Here is an 18562-nt window from a genome sequence, read left to right on the forward strand (position 1 = left end):
GATCTGCCTCCACCATTACCCCTGGCAGTGCACACCAAACCCTAATCATTTGTTGCTTAAGTTTCTCCTCTTGTCATTTTTAGTTCTTTGTCTAATCATTATCATTCTGTTTCTTGATTCTTGACATTCTATCAATGGGAATAGTATCTATTTATTCTATTCATGACTCTAAATACATGTGTTAGATTCTCTCTCTCTCAACCTTCTTCATTCCAATTTTCAGTTTTTCCAGTCTATGCACATAAATGAAGTCCCTGAATCATTTTAGTAGATCTCTTCTCTACCCTTTCTACAACCTTTACATCTTTCCTGAATTGGGGCATTAAGAACTGGACACAATACTCCAGCTTTGGCTGTACAAGTATTTCATGACTTCTTTGCTCTTATACCCAATTCCTTTATTTATAAATCCCAGGATACTGTTTACTTTTTAAACACTTCCTCAGTCTGCCCTGCCATTGCAATGAACTATTGCACATACCCTCAGATTTATCTAGTCTTGCATCCTTTTTAGAATTGTGCCTTCTGGTTTATATTGTCTCTTTTCACTATTCCAATCAAAATGTAATATTTTGTGTTTGTTAAGATTAAATTTCATCTACCAGCTTTCCACCAGCCTGCATAAATCCCAGTCCTATATATTCATGTCCAAACTATTAATAAATATTAAGAAAAATAGTGGTGGCAATGCTGAAACCTAGGGAACTCCACTATACATTGCCTTCCAGTCTAATAAAATTATGTTTCCCTACTACTGATAGAGGTAGATAGGGAGATAGTCAGTGTCCATTTCCCATGTAGGGATGTCCAAAACTGGAGGGCATAGGTTTAAGGTGAAAGGGAGGAGGTTAAAGGGGATTTGAGGGGTAAATTTTTCACAAGAAGAGTAGTTGGTATCTGGAATGAGTTGCCAGAGGAGGAGGTGGAGGCAGGAACAGTAACAACATTTAGAGGCGTATGGACAGGTACCTGACTGAGCAGGGCATAGAGGGATATGGAATTAATGCAGGCAAGTGGGATTAGTATAGACAGGCATGATGGTGGGTCGAAAGGCCTGTTTCTATGCTGTACAACTCTATGACTCTACTCTGTGTTCTTACTTAGCCAATTTTCTATCCTTTTATTCCATCGACTTCAGTCTTGATGCATATTGTACAGCACTTTATGAAATACCACTTGGATTTCTATATCCAACACATTAACCCCATTTCCTTCATCAATCTTCTCTGTTACTTCATCGAAGAATTCTATGGTTTGTAAGAAATAATTTGTCTTTATTTCCTCTAAATCCACTCTTGTCCACATGATCGCTAATTCTGTCCTTGATTATTGTTGTTATAATTTTCCTCATCACTGCAGTTTAACACACCTTTTACTAGGTTTATCTCTACTTCCTTTTTAAGTTAGGGGATAATATTTGCAGTTTTCCAACCCTCAGATAATTCTGCTGAATCTACAGATGGCTGAGGCCTCTGCAATTTCCTCATTTACTTTTCTCAGCAACCTCAGATGTATCCCAACTACATCAGGTGATATATCTCCTTTCAGTAAAGCTAGCCTTTCTGGTACCTCCTTCTTGGGGGACGAGGACAGATATGTGTGGGATTTCGAAGACAGTGGTGTACTGACAGGAAGAGATGGCATTCTTGCTACAATTGTATAGGTTAGTGGAACCCAGACAAGGGAATCCAGCAGAGCTGGAAGTTAGGGTAATATTGGAGAATATTATGGTCAACCACATCAAAGATTATCATCACTTATGAATTTAGTTAAAGACATTTTAGCACTGTAACAAAATTAGGAAAGCAATTGGCAAGATTCAAACTGCAGGAAAATTATGCATGGATTTAGGAGATGACAAGAACTTTACAGCAAAAGGAGATTGGAAATGGGCAGCAATTTACAACTGTTGAATGCTATTTATTTGAGGTAAGGGTAATAATGGTACTTTGAAAGGGGGATATTTTCTGTCCCACTTGATGGAGCAGTACCAAAATGCTGGGATCACAGCCACTGAAAGTGTGAAATCTATGCCTGCAAGTACCACTATTTGCTGGTCTTGTAACTTTAGGAGATAAGCTTGCTTCCCAACCAAAAACATGAGGTCTGATTAAAAGTAATTGACCTGAAATGTTAATTGTTTCTCTCCCCATGGATTTTCCATTTTAATTTCTGATGCTCATACCTTCTGGAAACAATCAATACATATACAAATTTATAACTAAGTCTTAATCAAGACTTCACTGTAAATCTGAATTTCACACGCCAAGCCTTTTGTATCTTAACCTTTATATATCAATACTGCCCCGCAGTATCCCTAATCAGCCAAACACCTTGGAAGGACTTTGATCTAAGAATTAGGGAAACAGGTGTAGCTGCATGTTTGGAGCTATGACTCTGGCCTTAAGGTGTTGTTATAGTAGACCCTCTAAAAGTAAATGAAGCTCCCTGAAACCTTTGGGTCTTTTCCACTTTACTGTTTGGCCCCCTTACCCCACCCCTATGATCTGATGTAGGGGATTTTGAAGGCTCACCAGCAATTTGTATGCATATACTGTATATAAGCATTTTCCCAGAGCACTGAAGGACAGAGGGATAGGAGGGCCACCTCCTCAATACCTACAGTGCATGGATTGCACACATTAAAGTTTGCAGATAGCTTCACTTCCAAGGGAAACCAAAGGAATCCTGCAAAGGTCTTTGCCCACTTCCCTTCAGGTTGATGTTACACCCAAGGAATAGTCATTGGTTGTACACCGAGCCTATAAAACTCAGTCCTGTTACTTGTATTACATTTGTTTTTGATACTTAAACAAATAAATATACCAAAATTTGAATGTTCAGATTATAAGGGTAATATGAATTCCTGATTCAGTAGATTTAATAAAAAGAATAAAATGTCATATAAAAACATATTTAGAAAAAATGTTTGCCACGCCTTCCTGAAACCAAGTTCTTGTTCAGTGGTCTGAACTTTGATTCTCAAGCTTAAGCTGTATAATAGGTTTTTTGATATTTTCATTTTATTGTTTCCCACTTGAGATTGGTGTGCACTTTGCACCACTCCTCATCCCAAAGTACATATTTAATCATCCCTAAGTGAAAATTAATAAATACAAAAACTCTATCAAACAGAAGTTTATACTGGATGCTATGTTGCTGACATGAAGTTTAAATTTAATTATAATTCATTTAATTTTCTATTTTGTATAAAATAAATTTTACCCAAATGTGATGATTACACAACTAAGTTATTAATTTGGTTTCTTGATATTTTAATTTTTTTAAACAATTTTTTTTCCTAAAATATCAGACACCCAAAGTTTGCTCATATTAACATATATTTTGTTATTACCTGAACCTCTGAGCTTGGTGATGAAGTGGCCCAGGATAACGTCTGCTAGGTGACTGATACAGCTGTGAAAGTAATGCTTGGCTTGTCTTCTGGCTAGGATTATTGGCAAATTTCACAGTAATGGGTTCTGTAGCACTGGAAGGTTTCTGCCCATTCAGTCCTTTGATTGCTTCCTCTGCTTCTATTCTTTTGTCAAAACGAATAAATCCAACTCCTCTGGAAACACCTGAAATATAGATTAGATGAACAGATCATCCCCAAGTTATATTTATATGCAAGTAAAGTGTAGCATTCATATATTGATTAAGATGTAATAAAAAGCATTAAAAAGAACAACTACCATTTCATGCTGGGTTCTTCTCACCAGAAATCAGAAACTAGTAGCTACAATTGCTTGTTAATTGATTTTAGGAAGTTAAAAGCCCTAATTGCCAAACTACTGCCATATATGAACAGTACAATAAAAAGAACAGGAAAGGTTAAACACAACTTTCTGTTTAGAAAGCATACGACAATACATGCCAAGAAATGTGGACCTAAGTGCAAAATCTTTACTCACTGATTTATTACAGGCTCTTCTATTAAACATTGCATCATCTTGATTTATTCAGGCACCATTAACTCAACATTCAAAGGACTCACTGATCTAGAAATTAAAGCAATGCTACCTAGGGTCTGTGCAAATTTTGTGCAAGGGCATTGTAGTGACATTCTACCATGCATGGGGCTCAACAACATTGACAGCAATGGAACAGATCTTGCACAATGCAGAAAGGCCTTTGATCAATGAGCTTCAATCATTGCTGATGGTGTAGTTTATGGAAGAAGTATGTTTGTGAATGGATTGGGGATTAGGGAGAGGATTGGGCAGGAGAAATGCTATTAAAATATGCCAAAGCTGGTCTTAACTCTTTAGTTACTGCTTGTTCCATGGGTACAGTGACATCAAACTGAATGTTTCACACCACTTGAAGTCACTGAACATGCCCAGTCACCTTTTTGCATATGCACATTCTAAGAGGAACTAGGAGTAACAGATGGTACAGTTCCTTGTTTATTTACCATTTAATAAGATCTTGGTTTACCTGATCTTTGGCTTTAATTCCATATCCTGCTGAATATCCATTACCATGTACTTCACTGTGGTCCAAAAACCTATCTCAGCCTTGAATATACTTAATAACTCTGTATCCACAATTCTCAAGGGTAGAGAAATCCAATAACTTCCAACCCTGGGAAATGAAATTTCTCCTCATTTCAGCTTTAAGTTGTTAACTCTGTATCTTCAGACTATGTCTCTAAGTTTTAGAATTCCTACCAGAGGGAAACATCCTTACAGCATCTATCTTGTCAAGCCTCGGAATGTTATATGTTTCAATAAGATCAACTGTCATTGTTCTGAACTCCAGAGAGCCTAGGTACATTTTGCTTTATCTTTCCTGATCAGACACCCCTCATCCCAGGAGTTAGTCCACTGAACCTTTGCTGCACTGCCTCTACGGCAAGTACTTCTTTAAATAACGAGAGCAATACTGTACATATTATCCCTGCTACCACACATTATACTTCTGCTGTGGTCTTAACAAAGCCTTGAATCATTGCAATAAGACTTCCCTTTTCTTGTTCTCACCCTCACTGTAAAGGCTGAGATTCTGTTTGTCTTCAGAATTGTGTGCTACACCTGCCAGCTAACTTTCTGTGTTCCTTGTTTAAGGACACCCAGATCACTATGAACACCAATATTTAACACCCTTACTTATTTTAGAGATTTCCCAGTGTTTTGTGCTATATATATTTTAATTTTCAATGGCTAAAACAGCTAGAATCAAGAATAGGCTCCTGTTCATTCAATCATTTCAACATTCTTGAAGGTAAGCTTATGTGTATTGTTGCCTTGAGGCCTGTGTAAATGTAGTCAAGTGAAATTGTGGAACTTGATACCAGGGAAGTCGACAAGTTTTTGGAACTTGTTGTTGTTGATGTAAACCAATTGTAAATAACCTACTTTCCATGGTCAGAAGTTGGGATTTGTACTGATGAACAATGTTTAGTTCCATTTACATTTCCTTAGAAAATGAAACAATCCATGCCAGCATGCAACAAGATCTGGGTAAGATTCACGATTAAACTGATATGCAATCAGTAAACATGCTACACAACTACCAAACTCCAATAGGAGAGTTTATTCACCTATTTTTTTTTCATTTAACTGTATTGGAATTGGTTTGGAATTGTCACTTGTACCGAGGTACAGCGAAAAACCTGTCTTGCATACCGTTCATACAGATCAATACATTACACAGTGCATTGAGGTAGTACGAGATAAAACAATGCAGAGTAAAGTGTCACAGCTACAGAGAAAGTGCAGTGTAGGTAGACAATAAGGTGCAAAGTCACAACAAGGTAGACTGTGAGGTCAAGAGTCCATCTTGTCGTACTAGGGAACCACCTCATCACTGAGGCCCCATCATTAACATTCTATGTGTCACCAATGATCAGAAACCTAACTGGGCTAGATACATAAATACTAAAACAACATGAATAAGACTGAGACTGGAAATCTTGCATCAAGTGACTCACTTCCAGGCATCTACAAGGCATAAGTCAGGAGTGTGAAGAAAAACTTTCCACTTCCCTCAGATTGTTTTAGTTTGTGAATGGATTGGGGATTAGAGAGAGGACTGGGCAGGAGAAATGCTATAAAAATGCAGAAACTGTCCTTTAACCCTCTAGTTATTGCCGGTTTCATGGGCACAGTGACATCAAACTGAATGTTTCACACCTTTTGAAATCACTGAAAATGCCCAGTGGCTTCTGTGTACATGTAAGTGGAAAGTTTCTGAATGCTGCTTTCCTAGGAACTGATTGCAATTGCCTTTGGAAAGCTAGTTTTTAACAATGAAAGCTATAAGTAAGCATTGAATCTAATGCTGCTGGGGCAAAAGCCATGAGTGGAATCTTCTAATTTGCACCTTTTCTTCCCAAATTTAGGTGTATGCATTGTGTGAGGTCAACAATTCTGGAGTAACTTTTCAGGAATTAAAGAAGGGGAAGGGAACGTGCAGTGAGATCAGACCTCAAATTCCTCCCCTATCTGTTCAGATTACAGCATTTCAAATCACTTCCAGTAATTTCAGTCCACTTGTTGTATTAGTGATGGACTATTAATCCTATTGGCCAAAGTAAATTGAAGTTGTACTGATGAACAATGCAGTTGAAGTTGCAACAATGCAATGAAATTGAAGTTTGAGATTAAAAAAAAGCTTGATTTCTACCTGTTCTCTTTGTCAAATACACAAAAGCACTGAAGACAATGCCCTAGGCTTTCAGCCTTTCCTTTTGTTGATAATTAACTGGATTTAGGGTGTGCACAGGTGCTGGCATTTTATGGAGACACAAGAGACTGCAGATGCTGGAATCTGGAGCAACAAAATAATTGTCTGGAAAAATGCAGCAGGTCGATCAGCATCTGTGGGAGGAAAGGAATGAACAACTTTTCAGGTCGAAACCTGATGCAGGGGGTTCAAGCCGAAATGTGGACAATTTCTTTCCTCCTACAGATGCTGCTTCACCCGTTGAGTTCCTCCTGCAGATTGTTTGTTGCTGGCATTTCATGCATGTCAGGAATGTGTCCTAGCCTTACTGCATGGTCAGCCCACTCAGACAATATACTGTAAATAAATCCAAAGTAACTACTCGGGGAATACTACACAGGCTGAAAGTGTAAACATTTATCAAGTTAAATTTGCCATTTTTGCATTCTGTGTGGAGGATATTGATTTCCTGGCATCGATTCTCCACAAATGTGTGTAGAGTCTTGAGTACCAGGAAGTTGGTTGAGATCAAGAAGGACATTTCTAATATCATGATAATCTCAAAGACCAGAGTGGCCAGATAGAAGCATTTCACTTTGGTGGGTAGATATCTCTTTTCCCTCATCCACTTGGAGTATACCTCAATAAAGACAGCAAGGAGGAATAACTTAGTTTAATGTTGTTTTGATGAGATTGGACATAGAGAATAGTTAGATGTGCTGATTAACAGGATTTAACTATATGCAACTCTCATTGAGAAACTAAGAATGAATTCAAAGCACCCTGCAAAATATAATAAATGATAAATTGTGCCAGTTCGAGTGGTTATTTCCAAAATATAGTGAAGTTTAAAGAGAAGAGAGACACAAGAGACTGCAGATGCCGGAAGATGGAACAAAAAAAAAAGCTGTTGGAGAAACTCAGTGGGTCAGGCAGTATCTGTGGAGGGAAATGGAATCAGACACCAGTCCTGATGCAAGGTCTTGATCTGAAACATCGACTACCCTTTGCATCCACACAGATGCTGCCTGACCCCGAGTTCCTCTGCAACTTGTTTTTTGCTCCAGTAAATTAAAAAATTCCTGTTGTACTCAAAACACAGTTGAAATTTTGCGCCTTGAAATGTTCATATGGTTAAAAGGATGGTGATTGTCATCTGAAAAAAGTAGGATCATTGGCACTTACCAGTGACTTGGTCAACTAAAATTCTGGAAGTGATGATTCGGCCATATTGTGAAAACATCTGCTCTAATTCTTTCTGAGTCATAGATTTAGGAAGGCCACTAACATACAAATTAGCATCACGGATTGATGCAGAACTTGGACGAGCATAAGAAACCTAGAGAAGAGATAAAAGCAAGAAATTTTGCTCGTTCATAAAAATTGGATGCACTGATTCAAAAACAGTTTCTTCAGAATAATTTGTATTACTTTTGTGTGGTCACATATCTATCCATTTACAAAGTAAATTCATATTGTCAATCTTATTTAGAGGGATTCCATACATTTGCTTTATAAATGAATGGATGTCCATATCAAGAATAAAAGATAAAACTTGATTTTTGAAGTTGAGTTCCATGTGAAAGTTAGTAAGAAGGTAAAAACTTTTGTTTAGGTGGTAGTCCATTTTAGGCCACAGCAAGCCCTTGAAGACTTCAGGTGGAAGGCTTTGCTCAGTGCTTAGTAATTTGTCTGAAGTATAGTAAATCATCATTAAACCTTTGATATACATTGGAACACCCGTAACAATGGCACAAATCAGATGCAAAGTCTTTGCCCAACTTTGGCCTCTGGTATATTTAATGCACATAAAACAGATATGATCATCTAAAAACTGGATTTCACCCACTTTTGGTCCACTAAATGTGTGTTACATTTTGTCTTAACACCCATCAGGCATTACACCAAAACAAAAATCACAAATTAGGACATACTTGCTTTAAAGAAAAGCTAATTCTGATTTTCTCCATTTCAAGGGGGGGGGGGGGGGGTTAAACTAGAGTTGCAGTGGGGTGTGAACCAGAGTGGCAGGGCAGCAAGTGGAGTGGCTGTGGGGAAAGTAGATGTTAAGCCCACAAGTAAAGACAGAAATCGACAGGTTGATGAGCATGATGGGACTAATATTCTGAGATGCATCTATTTCAATGCAAAGAGTATTGTAGGTAAGGCACATGAACTTAGAGCATGGATCGGCATGTGGAATTATGATGTTGTAGCCATTAGTGAGACTTGGTTGCAGGAGGGGCAGGACTGGCAGCTCAATGTTCTGGGGTTCCGATGTTTTAGACATGATAGGGAGGAGGTATTAAAGGGGGAGTTGGTGACATTACTCATCAGGGAAAATGTTACGGCAGTGCTCAGAGAGGACATACTGGAGGGCTTGTCTACTGAGGCAATATTGGTGGAACTGAGGAACAAGAAAGGGATGACCACATTAATGGGACTATATTATAGACCTCTCAATAGTCAGCGGGATTTAGAGGAACAAATTTGTGGAGAGATAGACAGTTGTAAGAAAAATAAGGTTGTGATAGTAGGTGATTTTAACTTTCCACATATTGACTGGGACTCCCATACTGTAAAGGGATTGGATGGGACAGAGTTTGTCAAATGTGTTTGGGAAAGTTTCCTTAATCAATATGTAGAGGTCCCAACTAGAGAGAGCGCAATACTAGATCTCTTTTTAGAGAACGAGACAGGGTAAGTGACATAAGTGTGTGTGGGGGAACACTTTGGACCTAGTGATCATAATTCCATTAGTTTCAAGATAATTATGGATAAGGATAGGACTGGTGCTTGGGTTGAGGTTCTAAACTGGAGTAAGGCCAATTTTGGTGGCATCAGAAGGCATCTGGCAGGTGTGAATTGGGATGGGCTGTTTTCTGGCAAACAGATGCTTGGTAAGTGGGAGACTTTCAAAAGTGAAATATTGAGAGTACAGAATCTGTATATTCCTGTTAGAATAAAAGGCAAGGCTAAACAGGTTTAGGGAACCTTGGTTATTGAGGGATATGAGGCCCTGGTAGAGAAAAAGGAGGTGCATATCAGGTATAGGTAGTTAGGATCAAATGACGCGCTTGAGGAGTATAAGAAATGCAAGAGAACACTTAAGAGAGAAATCAGGAGGGCAAAAAGAGGACATGAGGTTGCTCTGGCAGACAAGGGGAAAGAGAATCCCAAGGGTTTCTATTAGCTATATTAAGAGCAAAAGGGTAGCAAAGGACAACATTCGTCCTCTTGAAGATCAGCATGGTCATCTATGCATGGAGCTGAAAGAGATGGGGGAGATTTTAAATGAATCTTTTGCATCCATATTTACTCTGGAGACATACACAGAGACTACAGAACTGAGGCAAAAGAGTAGTGGGGTCATGGATCGTATCCTGATTATGGAAGAGGAGGTGCTGGCTGTCTTGAGGTGAATGAAAGTGGATAAATCCCCAGGGCCTGACAAGGTGTCCCCTCGGATCTTGTGGGAGGCTAGTGCAGAAATTGCAGCGGCTCTGGCTGAGATATTTAAAATGTCCTTAGCCACAGGTGAGGTGCCGGAGGACTGGAGGATAGCTAATGTTGTTCTGTTCTTCAAGAATAAGCTGGGAAATTATAGGCTGGTGAGCCTGACGTCAGTCGTGGGTAAGTTATTGGAAGGTATTCTAAGGGACAGGATATATAAGTATTTGGATAGGCAGGGCCTGATTAGGGATAGTCAACGTGGCTTTGTGCACAGTAGGTCATATCTAACCAATCTTATAGAGTTTTTTGAGGAGGTTACCAATAAGGTTAATGAGGGAAAGGTGGTGGACGTTGTCTACATGGACTTTAGCAAGGCCTTTGACAAAGTCCCGCATGGAAGGCTAGTCCAGAACGTTAAGTTGCTTGGCATTCAGGATGAACTAGCCAATTGGATTCAATATTGGCTCAGCCAGAGAGTGGTAGTAGATGGTTGTCTTTCTGACTGAAGGCCTTTGACTATTGGTGTACCACAGGGATCAGTGATGGGTCTGTTGTTATTTATCATCTATATTAATGATTTAGATGATAATGTGGTAAACTGGATCAGGAAATTTGCAGATGACACCAAGATTGGGGGCATAGTGGACAGTGTGGAAGGCTATCAAAGCTTGCAGCGTGATCTTGACTAGCTAGGAAAATGGGCTGAAAATAGCTGATGGAATTTAATGCAGACAAGTGTCAGGTGTTGCACTTTGAGAGGACAAACCAGGGTAGGACTTGACACAGTGAATGGTAGGGCTCTGGTGTGTGCGGTAGAACAGAGGGACCTAGGAATACAGATCCATAGTTCCTTGAAAGTGGCGTCACAGGTAGATAGGGTCGTAAAGAGAGCTTTTGGCACTTTGGCCTTCATCAGTCAGGGTATTGAGTACAGGAGTTGGGATGTTACGTTGAAGTTGTACAAGACGTTGGTGAGGTCTAATTTGGAGTATTGTCTGCAGTTATGCTCACCTACCTATAGGAATGACATCAATAAGCTTGAAAGAGTGCAGAGAAAATTTACACGAATGTTGCCAGGACTTGAGGACCCGCGTTATAGGGAAAGGTTGAATAGGTTAGGACTTTATTCCCTGGAGCACAGGAGAATGAGGGAGATCTTATAGAGGTATACAAATTTATGATATATAGGGTCAATGCGGGCATGGTTTCTCCCCCAAGGTTGAGTGTGACTAAAACTAGAGGACCTAGGTTTAGGGTGAAAGGTGAAATATTTAAGGGGAATCTGAGGGGAAACTTCTTCACTCAGAGGGTGGTGCGAGCGTGGAACGAGCTGCCAGCGGAAGTAGTAGATGTGGGTTCAATTGTAACATTTAAGAGAAGTTTGGATAGGTACATGGATGGGAGGGGTTTGGAGTGATATGGTGGAGGTAGATGGGATTAGGCAGATCAGGTCAGCATGGACCAGATGGGCCGAAGGGCCTGTTTCTGTGCTGTAGTGCTCTATGACTCTATGTTTCTGTACTGTAATACTCTAGAGGCAATAAAATCTGATCTCTGCAATTAAGCACGCAGCTGGTATGACACTCAGAAACTGACTCATGGGATAGTGCCTTTAAAGGCATCTCTCTATAACCACAGATTGGAGATCATGGAAAGGGAAGTGTAGTGAACCACAGGTATCAAGATGGACACTTCCCTTACGGATGATTGAGTGTCACCCTTTGGCCAGTGGCAGCTTTGGGGCTATAGATCAAGGTATTTGTGATATTTTGATTTGTGCTTTGGCCTGCTGACAATCAAATTTTAATACATTTCCATAGTTCATAATATAAAAAGGGGACCCATGCATGTTTCACTACTTTCAGTTTGATGTATTCATTCTGCTTTATTGAATTAAAAATGATGCCCAAAGGTCATGACCATTTTGTTAGTAAGTAATTAGTGGATATATTGATGACATCATGTGTTAAAACTCTAACAGCCCAATGATACCTGAATTAGGATGAATCATGTCAGGAAGTACCTTGTTTATCCTTGATTACAATAGGACATGTGCAAAGCACTTCAAAGCTTGTGCAAGCTGCCTTACTCAGATGATTTATGCATAAAAACAGATGAAATGGGTCCAATGAGTAATAATTTATAATCCATTAAGTTATATCTGGTTGTGCAGTGCAGAAGTGGCAAGTCATATTATAGTTAATCTTCTAGTAGCAAAGTATAAAGAAAATACTATTGCCTAGAAATTCAATTGCACAACACTGATTTATCCAGGTCATTTTGCATCATGCCAGAAATTTGATTGGACACTTCCTGGCATCAGTTACCTTTGCGACCCGATACAATTTCCTTGTCAGTACTGCAGGGAGTGGGGTGGTTTGGGGGGGTGGGTGGGGGTGGCAGGGTGGTGAAGAATGGTGCGGTTGGTTGGACAGATACCTGTTTCTGGGCAGTCTTAGGGCAAACTGGTCTCACCAGCACAGAAAATGAAACTAAGAATACTACACATGCTGGCATTTTGAAATAAAATCCAAAAATGCTGGAAACACTCAGTAGGTCAGTTAAAATTGGTGGAAAGTGCAACAGAGTTAATGAATCAGTTTAAAGACCCTTTATCAGAAATGGAAGTGAGAAAATAAATCTCTCCCTTGCCTCTCTCTCATTAACATCAATCAGATGGCCTCACCAACAGCTTATCAACAGGAGAATCTTGGCCTCACCCTATCAGCGATATTCCATACATCCTATCTATCTCTCTCCCACCCCCTCTGAAACTTAAAACTAACAACATCCATTACAAGCTCAAAGACTCCAACAGCTATTTTGAACATACTTCCTGTCTGCTGTAAAGATTCCATTCCATTCTTCCAGCTCCTTCATCTTAGTTGACAGAACTAAGATGTGATTACCTGTTCTATCAGCTATGGAATCTTAATTGATTACACAGTTGACAGAACCCATAATCACATCTTATCTATTTCCACACCTCTGCTCTCACACCCTCCTGGACAGAGCAGGGATGGAGCTCCCTGGTCCTCCCTTTCCACCCATACACCTCCATATCCTTAACAATTTCTACACTTTTAGCAAGATCCCAGCACCAGGCACATCATCTCCTGCCCTCCCCTTTCAGCAATCCAAAGGGGACTACTCCCTTCATGACTCCAACGGTCTGCTCTTTTGTGTCCACTAACCACTCCCCTTCTGATGGCATTTCCAATGAAACTGTAAGAGTTGCAACATCTGACCTTTTACCTTTTAGGCATCCAAACAATATTTCCAGGTGAAGCCGCAATTCATTTGTGCTGCTTCCAATCTGGTATACTGCATTCAGTGCTCACAATGTGGTCTCCTTTACAATGGACAGATTGGGTGACTGATTTGCAGAACACTTGTGTTCAGTCCACAGGAGTAACTCTGAGCCAGTTACCGTCACTTAGTTTTCCATCCCTCTCCCATTTTGACCTGTGGCTGTGATGTTCTGCACTGGTATCACATGACAAACATAAGCTTGAATAACAGCACATCTTCCAGCCAGTTCTGTTGTAGGTCATCCATCTGTAATACCGTCCTTCTCTCTCTCTCTCACTCTTCTGACCTCACACTACCAGAGATATTCCCTTTGTACTATCCATCTCTCCCCATCCTCTCTGCAACTTAAAACTAGCTTGTTTTCTGACTTTCCCAGTTCTGATGAAAGGTCTGAAATGTTAATTGGTTCTCTTTCTCTTTTCACAGACAATGCCTGATCTGCTGAGTACTTCCACCATTTTCTGTTTTTATACCTTGCCAGCACCAACCCCATACCATGTTCCTTGACATTTAACCTGCTCCCCCCCAAAAGTAATTCCTCCAATGGAAACCTCAATCCCTGATTCCTCAACCCGACTGTCCTGCATGTCAGCTCTGAAACCAAACTCCCCAAAAAACTGACTAGCCACAATCTCGTTCAATCCCATCACCCCTTCCCTGGACACTGAACAGGCTAATTGGGAAAAAGGAGGGTAGAGGCACATGGATCTTTAGTTGGAGATAATCTCAAAGGGTGTACCTGAATTTCTAAACATAAATTGAAGAAGATCCCTGAGCAAAGATTTATTGGAAGAGAAAATGTGTAAAGTAGTAGTATTTTAATACCTAACCAGATATTCATTTCAAAAGATTTTATAATTTTCAGACTGGAGACTGCACTGCTCAAATTAATTGTATAAGGCAAATAAAAAAGAAACACTGTCTGAGGTTAAGAAATCTGAGCAACAGCTCTGTGTGCATACTGCTTGCTGTAGGGGAGTTTCTGACCTTGGATTGACAGCATTATGTGGGTGGTATTGATTCAGTTGCCTGTTACACCATTACTTACAACTTTTATTTCTACTGAGATGTATAATGTGAGCTGAATCAATACCAGCCATTTCATATTGCAGCCCAAAGTTAAAGTTACCCTGTGTGATTTAACATTAGGCAAGGCAATGTTTTTCTTTTATTTAATCAAACATTTTATAATGTACTTTAAAAATCAATGCTTAAAAAAACTTGCTTCTTACCTTTATGGTTTTGGTCTGAAGTCTAAGTCCATTTAAAGTGTTAATTGCTTTTTCTGCATCCTTTGGATCGACATAGTTCACGAAACCATATCCCAAACTTTGCCCTATTTAAGAGGAATTGTAGATGGCCAAGCTTTAGTTTCTGAAAAATGAAGTATTAAAATACTGCAACTCACCAAAAACAACTTTTGCTCCCTGAAAGGAGTGAAACAATCTTTAGTTGTTTTAAAATCATGTGCTTTCCAACCACCGTCCCGCACCCATCTACCAACTTCCTCTTAACTATGATCAGATCAGGACCAACTTTATAATGATTGACAAAACTAATGTAAAAGTCAAAGATCTGAGAATTTCTTTATAGTTATGAATATTATTTCATGGAATCAAAATTAAATATGTACTGAAATATTTGATACAACATCAACATTAATTAAGATTAAACTAAAATTAAAACTCCTTTTTAAAGTCAACACATAAAGATTAGATTATCAACTAATATTTTGGTTTATTGATAATTTAAAAACAGTATCATGTTTGTACCATAGGAAACAACATGAATAGAAAAGTTAACAGATTCAGTTTTAACAGGCTATTAAATGGAAAGAGGGTCGTATCAGTCCTAAAGTTGCTGGGTTTACTGCCCTGATCAAGTTCCTACTTGCACATCACATTTCCTGAGCAGTATCATTTAATACATGGATATAAGGTTGCTGTGGTATAAGTAGGACCACAATGCATCTTTAAGAGGGTAACTTGTTGGTGTGTTTGCCTCTCCTGCAATACCAGACACAAAGCATAAAAGGCTCAAATATAAGCACAGGAGGAGCTGGCACAGCTTGAAGCCTGACCCAATATTGAACTGGCTTACAGCCAGAGGGTAGTAGTGGAACACTGAGGAATGCATCCCACCGACAATACGATGATATCTAGGATTCAAAACTCATGGTTTCATTTCATTAAAGGTGCCTGCACATTCTGCAAATAAAATCAGTAAATTACATAGTACCAAAGAAGACTTAGTGTCTAATCATGCCTGTGATGGCTATAATAGAGCTAATCACTTGGACACACTACCCTACTCTTTTCCAATTGATCTTTCCCGTACAAATAAATATACAATAGCCTTCTGAAAATAGTACTGGAGACCATCTTCTTTTGGCAGAGCTTTTGAAATTAAAACAACTCACTCCATTACAAAAAAATCTCCTTTTGGTAGTTCTCTTAAATTGAGTTGACCCTGTTATCACATCCAACTCATAAACAAATAAATCTGCATTTTTTATGAACTGCATAGAAACCTCGTTTATCTAGCAATGCCTTGCTACATGTTAACAAAATTGTGCTTTCTATTCACATTATAGTTCTGGTAGGGTGAAACAACTTTTAACAAGCTTTTATGTTTTTTTTAAAGCCCTATGGTAATACAAATATTTGGATGACCGATTTTAACATTATATGAATCAGCTTGTATATCATGCTTGAAAAGACCTAATGTACTGAAAAATAATAAATCAAATATTAAAGAAACGTTTTGGATAGCTGTAAACTGGAAGTCAATTTCTAATTTTTTGGTCTATCATTCCATAAGTAAAGTGTCATATTTTCAGTAAAGTTTGCTATAAAATACTACTGGATTAATATAGACACAAACCATCTATAATTAGTTTTGATCCCAATTCAAATTTTTTATGCACATTATAATATTAAGGTTGTTTCACGACTTATCAGATGACTGATGAATCATGACAATACGCACTGTAAAGGAATCATGCGAAGAAAATAACCAAACACTAGCTGCCATCCATAATTGTGCTATTGGATTTATTAATTCAGTACTGATTAATGAAAACAATTGCAAGACTTTTCAACAAACCAATTTTAGTTATTTATACTCAAATGGTTATGTTAAAACATATTAATGGTTATCATGAATAGACATTAATTGCATAATTATGTAGTTCATTTTTATAATTCCAAAAACAGTTTTAAAATACATTTTTCCAAACCTACCAGTACTTTTTATATCAGCTGTTGTCAGTACCAATGAAATGCATGGAGACAGGAAACAGGAAGTAAAACAAGGCAGATTTACTTGTAACAACTGTCTGTAAATTTTTAAAGAATTAAGGTTCAGATGTTACCTAATGTTGAGCTTTTCAACAATGCTTTTAGTATGTTAGAGAAATTCTTTCTGAATAAGTAATTTCCAAAAAAAATGTACAGATATTAAAACCTAATTTTACCTCTTCCTTGTCAGAAGTTAACAAACAGATATAGCAAGCAATTAGGAAGACAAATGCTATGTTGGCCTTTATTGCAAGCGTATTTGAGTACACTTTGCTTCAATTTTATAGGGCTCTGAGTCAAACCATGTGTGGAATATTGTGAATAGGTCTGGTCTCCCTACCTAAAGAAGGGTAAACTTGCAATTGAAGGTGCAGCGAAGATTCATCTCACAGCTTTCTGGGATGGCAGGTTTATCGTACGAACAAAAGTTAAGCAGACTGGGGCCTCTCTTGAGCTTAAAAGTATAAGAAGGGATCACATTGAAATATTTATTCATCACCTTTATACATTCATCCTTAAAATAATAGTGAGAGAGATTTTCTTTTAGTGGGTTCATATAATCTGAAAATTTCTCCTTTATGAGTGTTATAAAGGCAAATTCAAGTATAGATTTTAAATGGGAACTGCATGTATAAAGTTAAAATTGCATTGTTATGTGGAAAAAGGCAGCAATGGGGCCATATTAGACTGCATGACCTGCATTTGCTATATGATTTAATGTCCACTGACATCCTGTGGTTGCAGAGTGTACTATCTAATAGGTGCAGGAAGTACTGCAGCACAGCTATGCAAATTTTCCCCTTCAAAGTTCTATCACTAGAACGGAAACTTAAGGAAGTGAATTTATAAGGTACGAGCATTTCCATTATGGAAAACATTATGCCAGGGCAATATATAAAATCTACGTAGAAAAATATATTGGCATGTAACTCAATACCACTAAGAAATACACAAACCATTAAAATTGGAAACTTATGTCATGTGGTAGCACAGGCCCATGCTTTAAAGTGACATTTTACAACATTTACTTTACAATTTTATATAGCATGGAAAATTTATATTCTGTATTATGTAACAAAATTGTTAAGATTAAAACACATTAAATTGGTGCAGATAATTGGTTAAGGAAATAATAGGCTGGAATAACATGGGTGAAGAATGAGTCATGACAATAAATATTTTAATTTGTATTAAGTAGAATAATCTCACACCTAACAGTATTAGGAGTAGAAGCAACAGTTTTGTAAACTGATAAACATTTAAATCAATGTTATTAATCCTAGAGAATGAAGTGATTAAAACAATGAACAGGGATTACCTTCAAAAATTAAATGCTCTGATGAGTATTTGATTTGACTCTAGTACTCAGCAACAAAACATGCAATATCTGAGTTTCTTTTAGCTTTAACGCAATATATTTTTTCTCATTTTAGTTTCATTACCACATTTAGCTACATTTCAAATATCTGCAATGTACAATCAGCAAACTAAAAATATTATTGTACATGAAAATAGGCTACAATGATGCTGTGCAGTGTACCCACAAATGTTTTTGGGTTTTTGTTATGGTTATTCACACTAAACATCTAACTTTCTGATCTACACATAAAGCCCAAACTCAGCCACATGATCAAAGAGCAGGACACATGATGTCCCACCGTGGATGGAGTTATTAAAGTCCAGATTTCAACTGGAAATATTGCTAGAAGTAGTAGGTTCACCTGATCTTAAGGGTGTTGGAATCACAGGTGCAGATACCCCACTTCATGTGACATTGTGGCAACAGAGTTGGGAGAGAGTCAGTGTAGTCGGGGACCACCCCTGCCAAA

General features: G+C 38.3%; 1 protein-coding gene across 8 annotated transcripts in view; it reads right to left on the reverse strand.

Moving 5' to 3' along the window:
- The window catches only part of elavl4 (ELAV like neuron-specific RNA binding protein 4), a 101410-nt gene that overhangs the window by 16252 nt on the left and 66596 nt on the right, over positions 1-18562 (reverse strand). For 4 of the 8 annotated variants that reach the window (XM_052013175.1, XM_052013172.1, XM_052013176.1 and 1 more), the window contains exons 3-6: positions 16677-16694; positions 14667-14770; positions 7855-8008; positions 3356-3581 (exon numbers count right to left, since the gene is read on the reverse strand). In XM_052013175.1, the coding sequence (XP_051869135.1) occupies positions 3356-3581; positions 7855-8008; positions 14667-14770; positions 16677-16694 (502 nt within the window). The remainder of the gene's footprint in view (positions 1-3355; positions 3582-7854; positions 8009-14666; positions 14771-16676; positions 16695-18562) is intronic. The other 4 variants (XM_052013178.1, XM_052013173.1, XM_052013179.1 and 1 more) reach the window with 1 other exon arrangement.

The sequence above is a fragment of the Pristis pectinata genome, chromosome 3 (assembly GCF_009764475.1).
Source record: "Pristis pectinata isolate sPriPec2 chromosome 3, sPriPec2.1.pri, whole genome shotgun sequence".
NCBI classification, from domain to species: Eukaryota; Metazoa; Chordata; class Chondrichthyes; order Rhinopristiformes; family Pristidae; genus Pristis; species Pristis pectinata.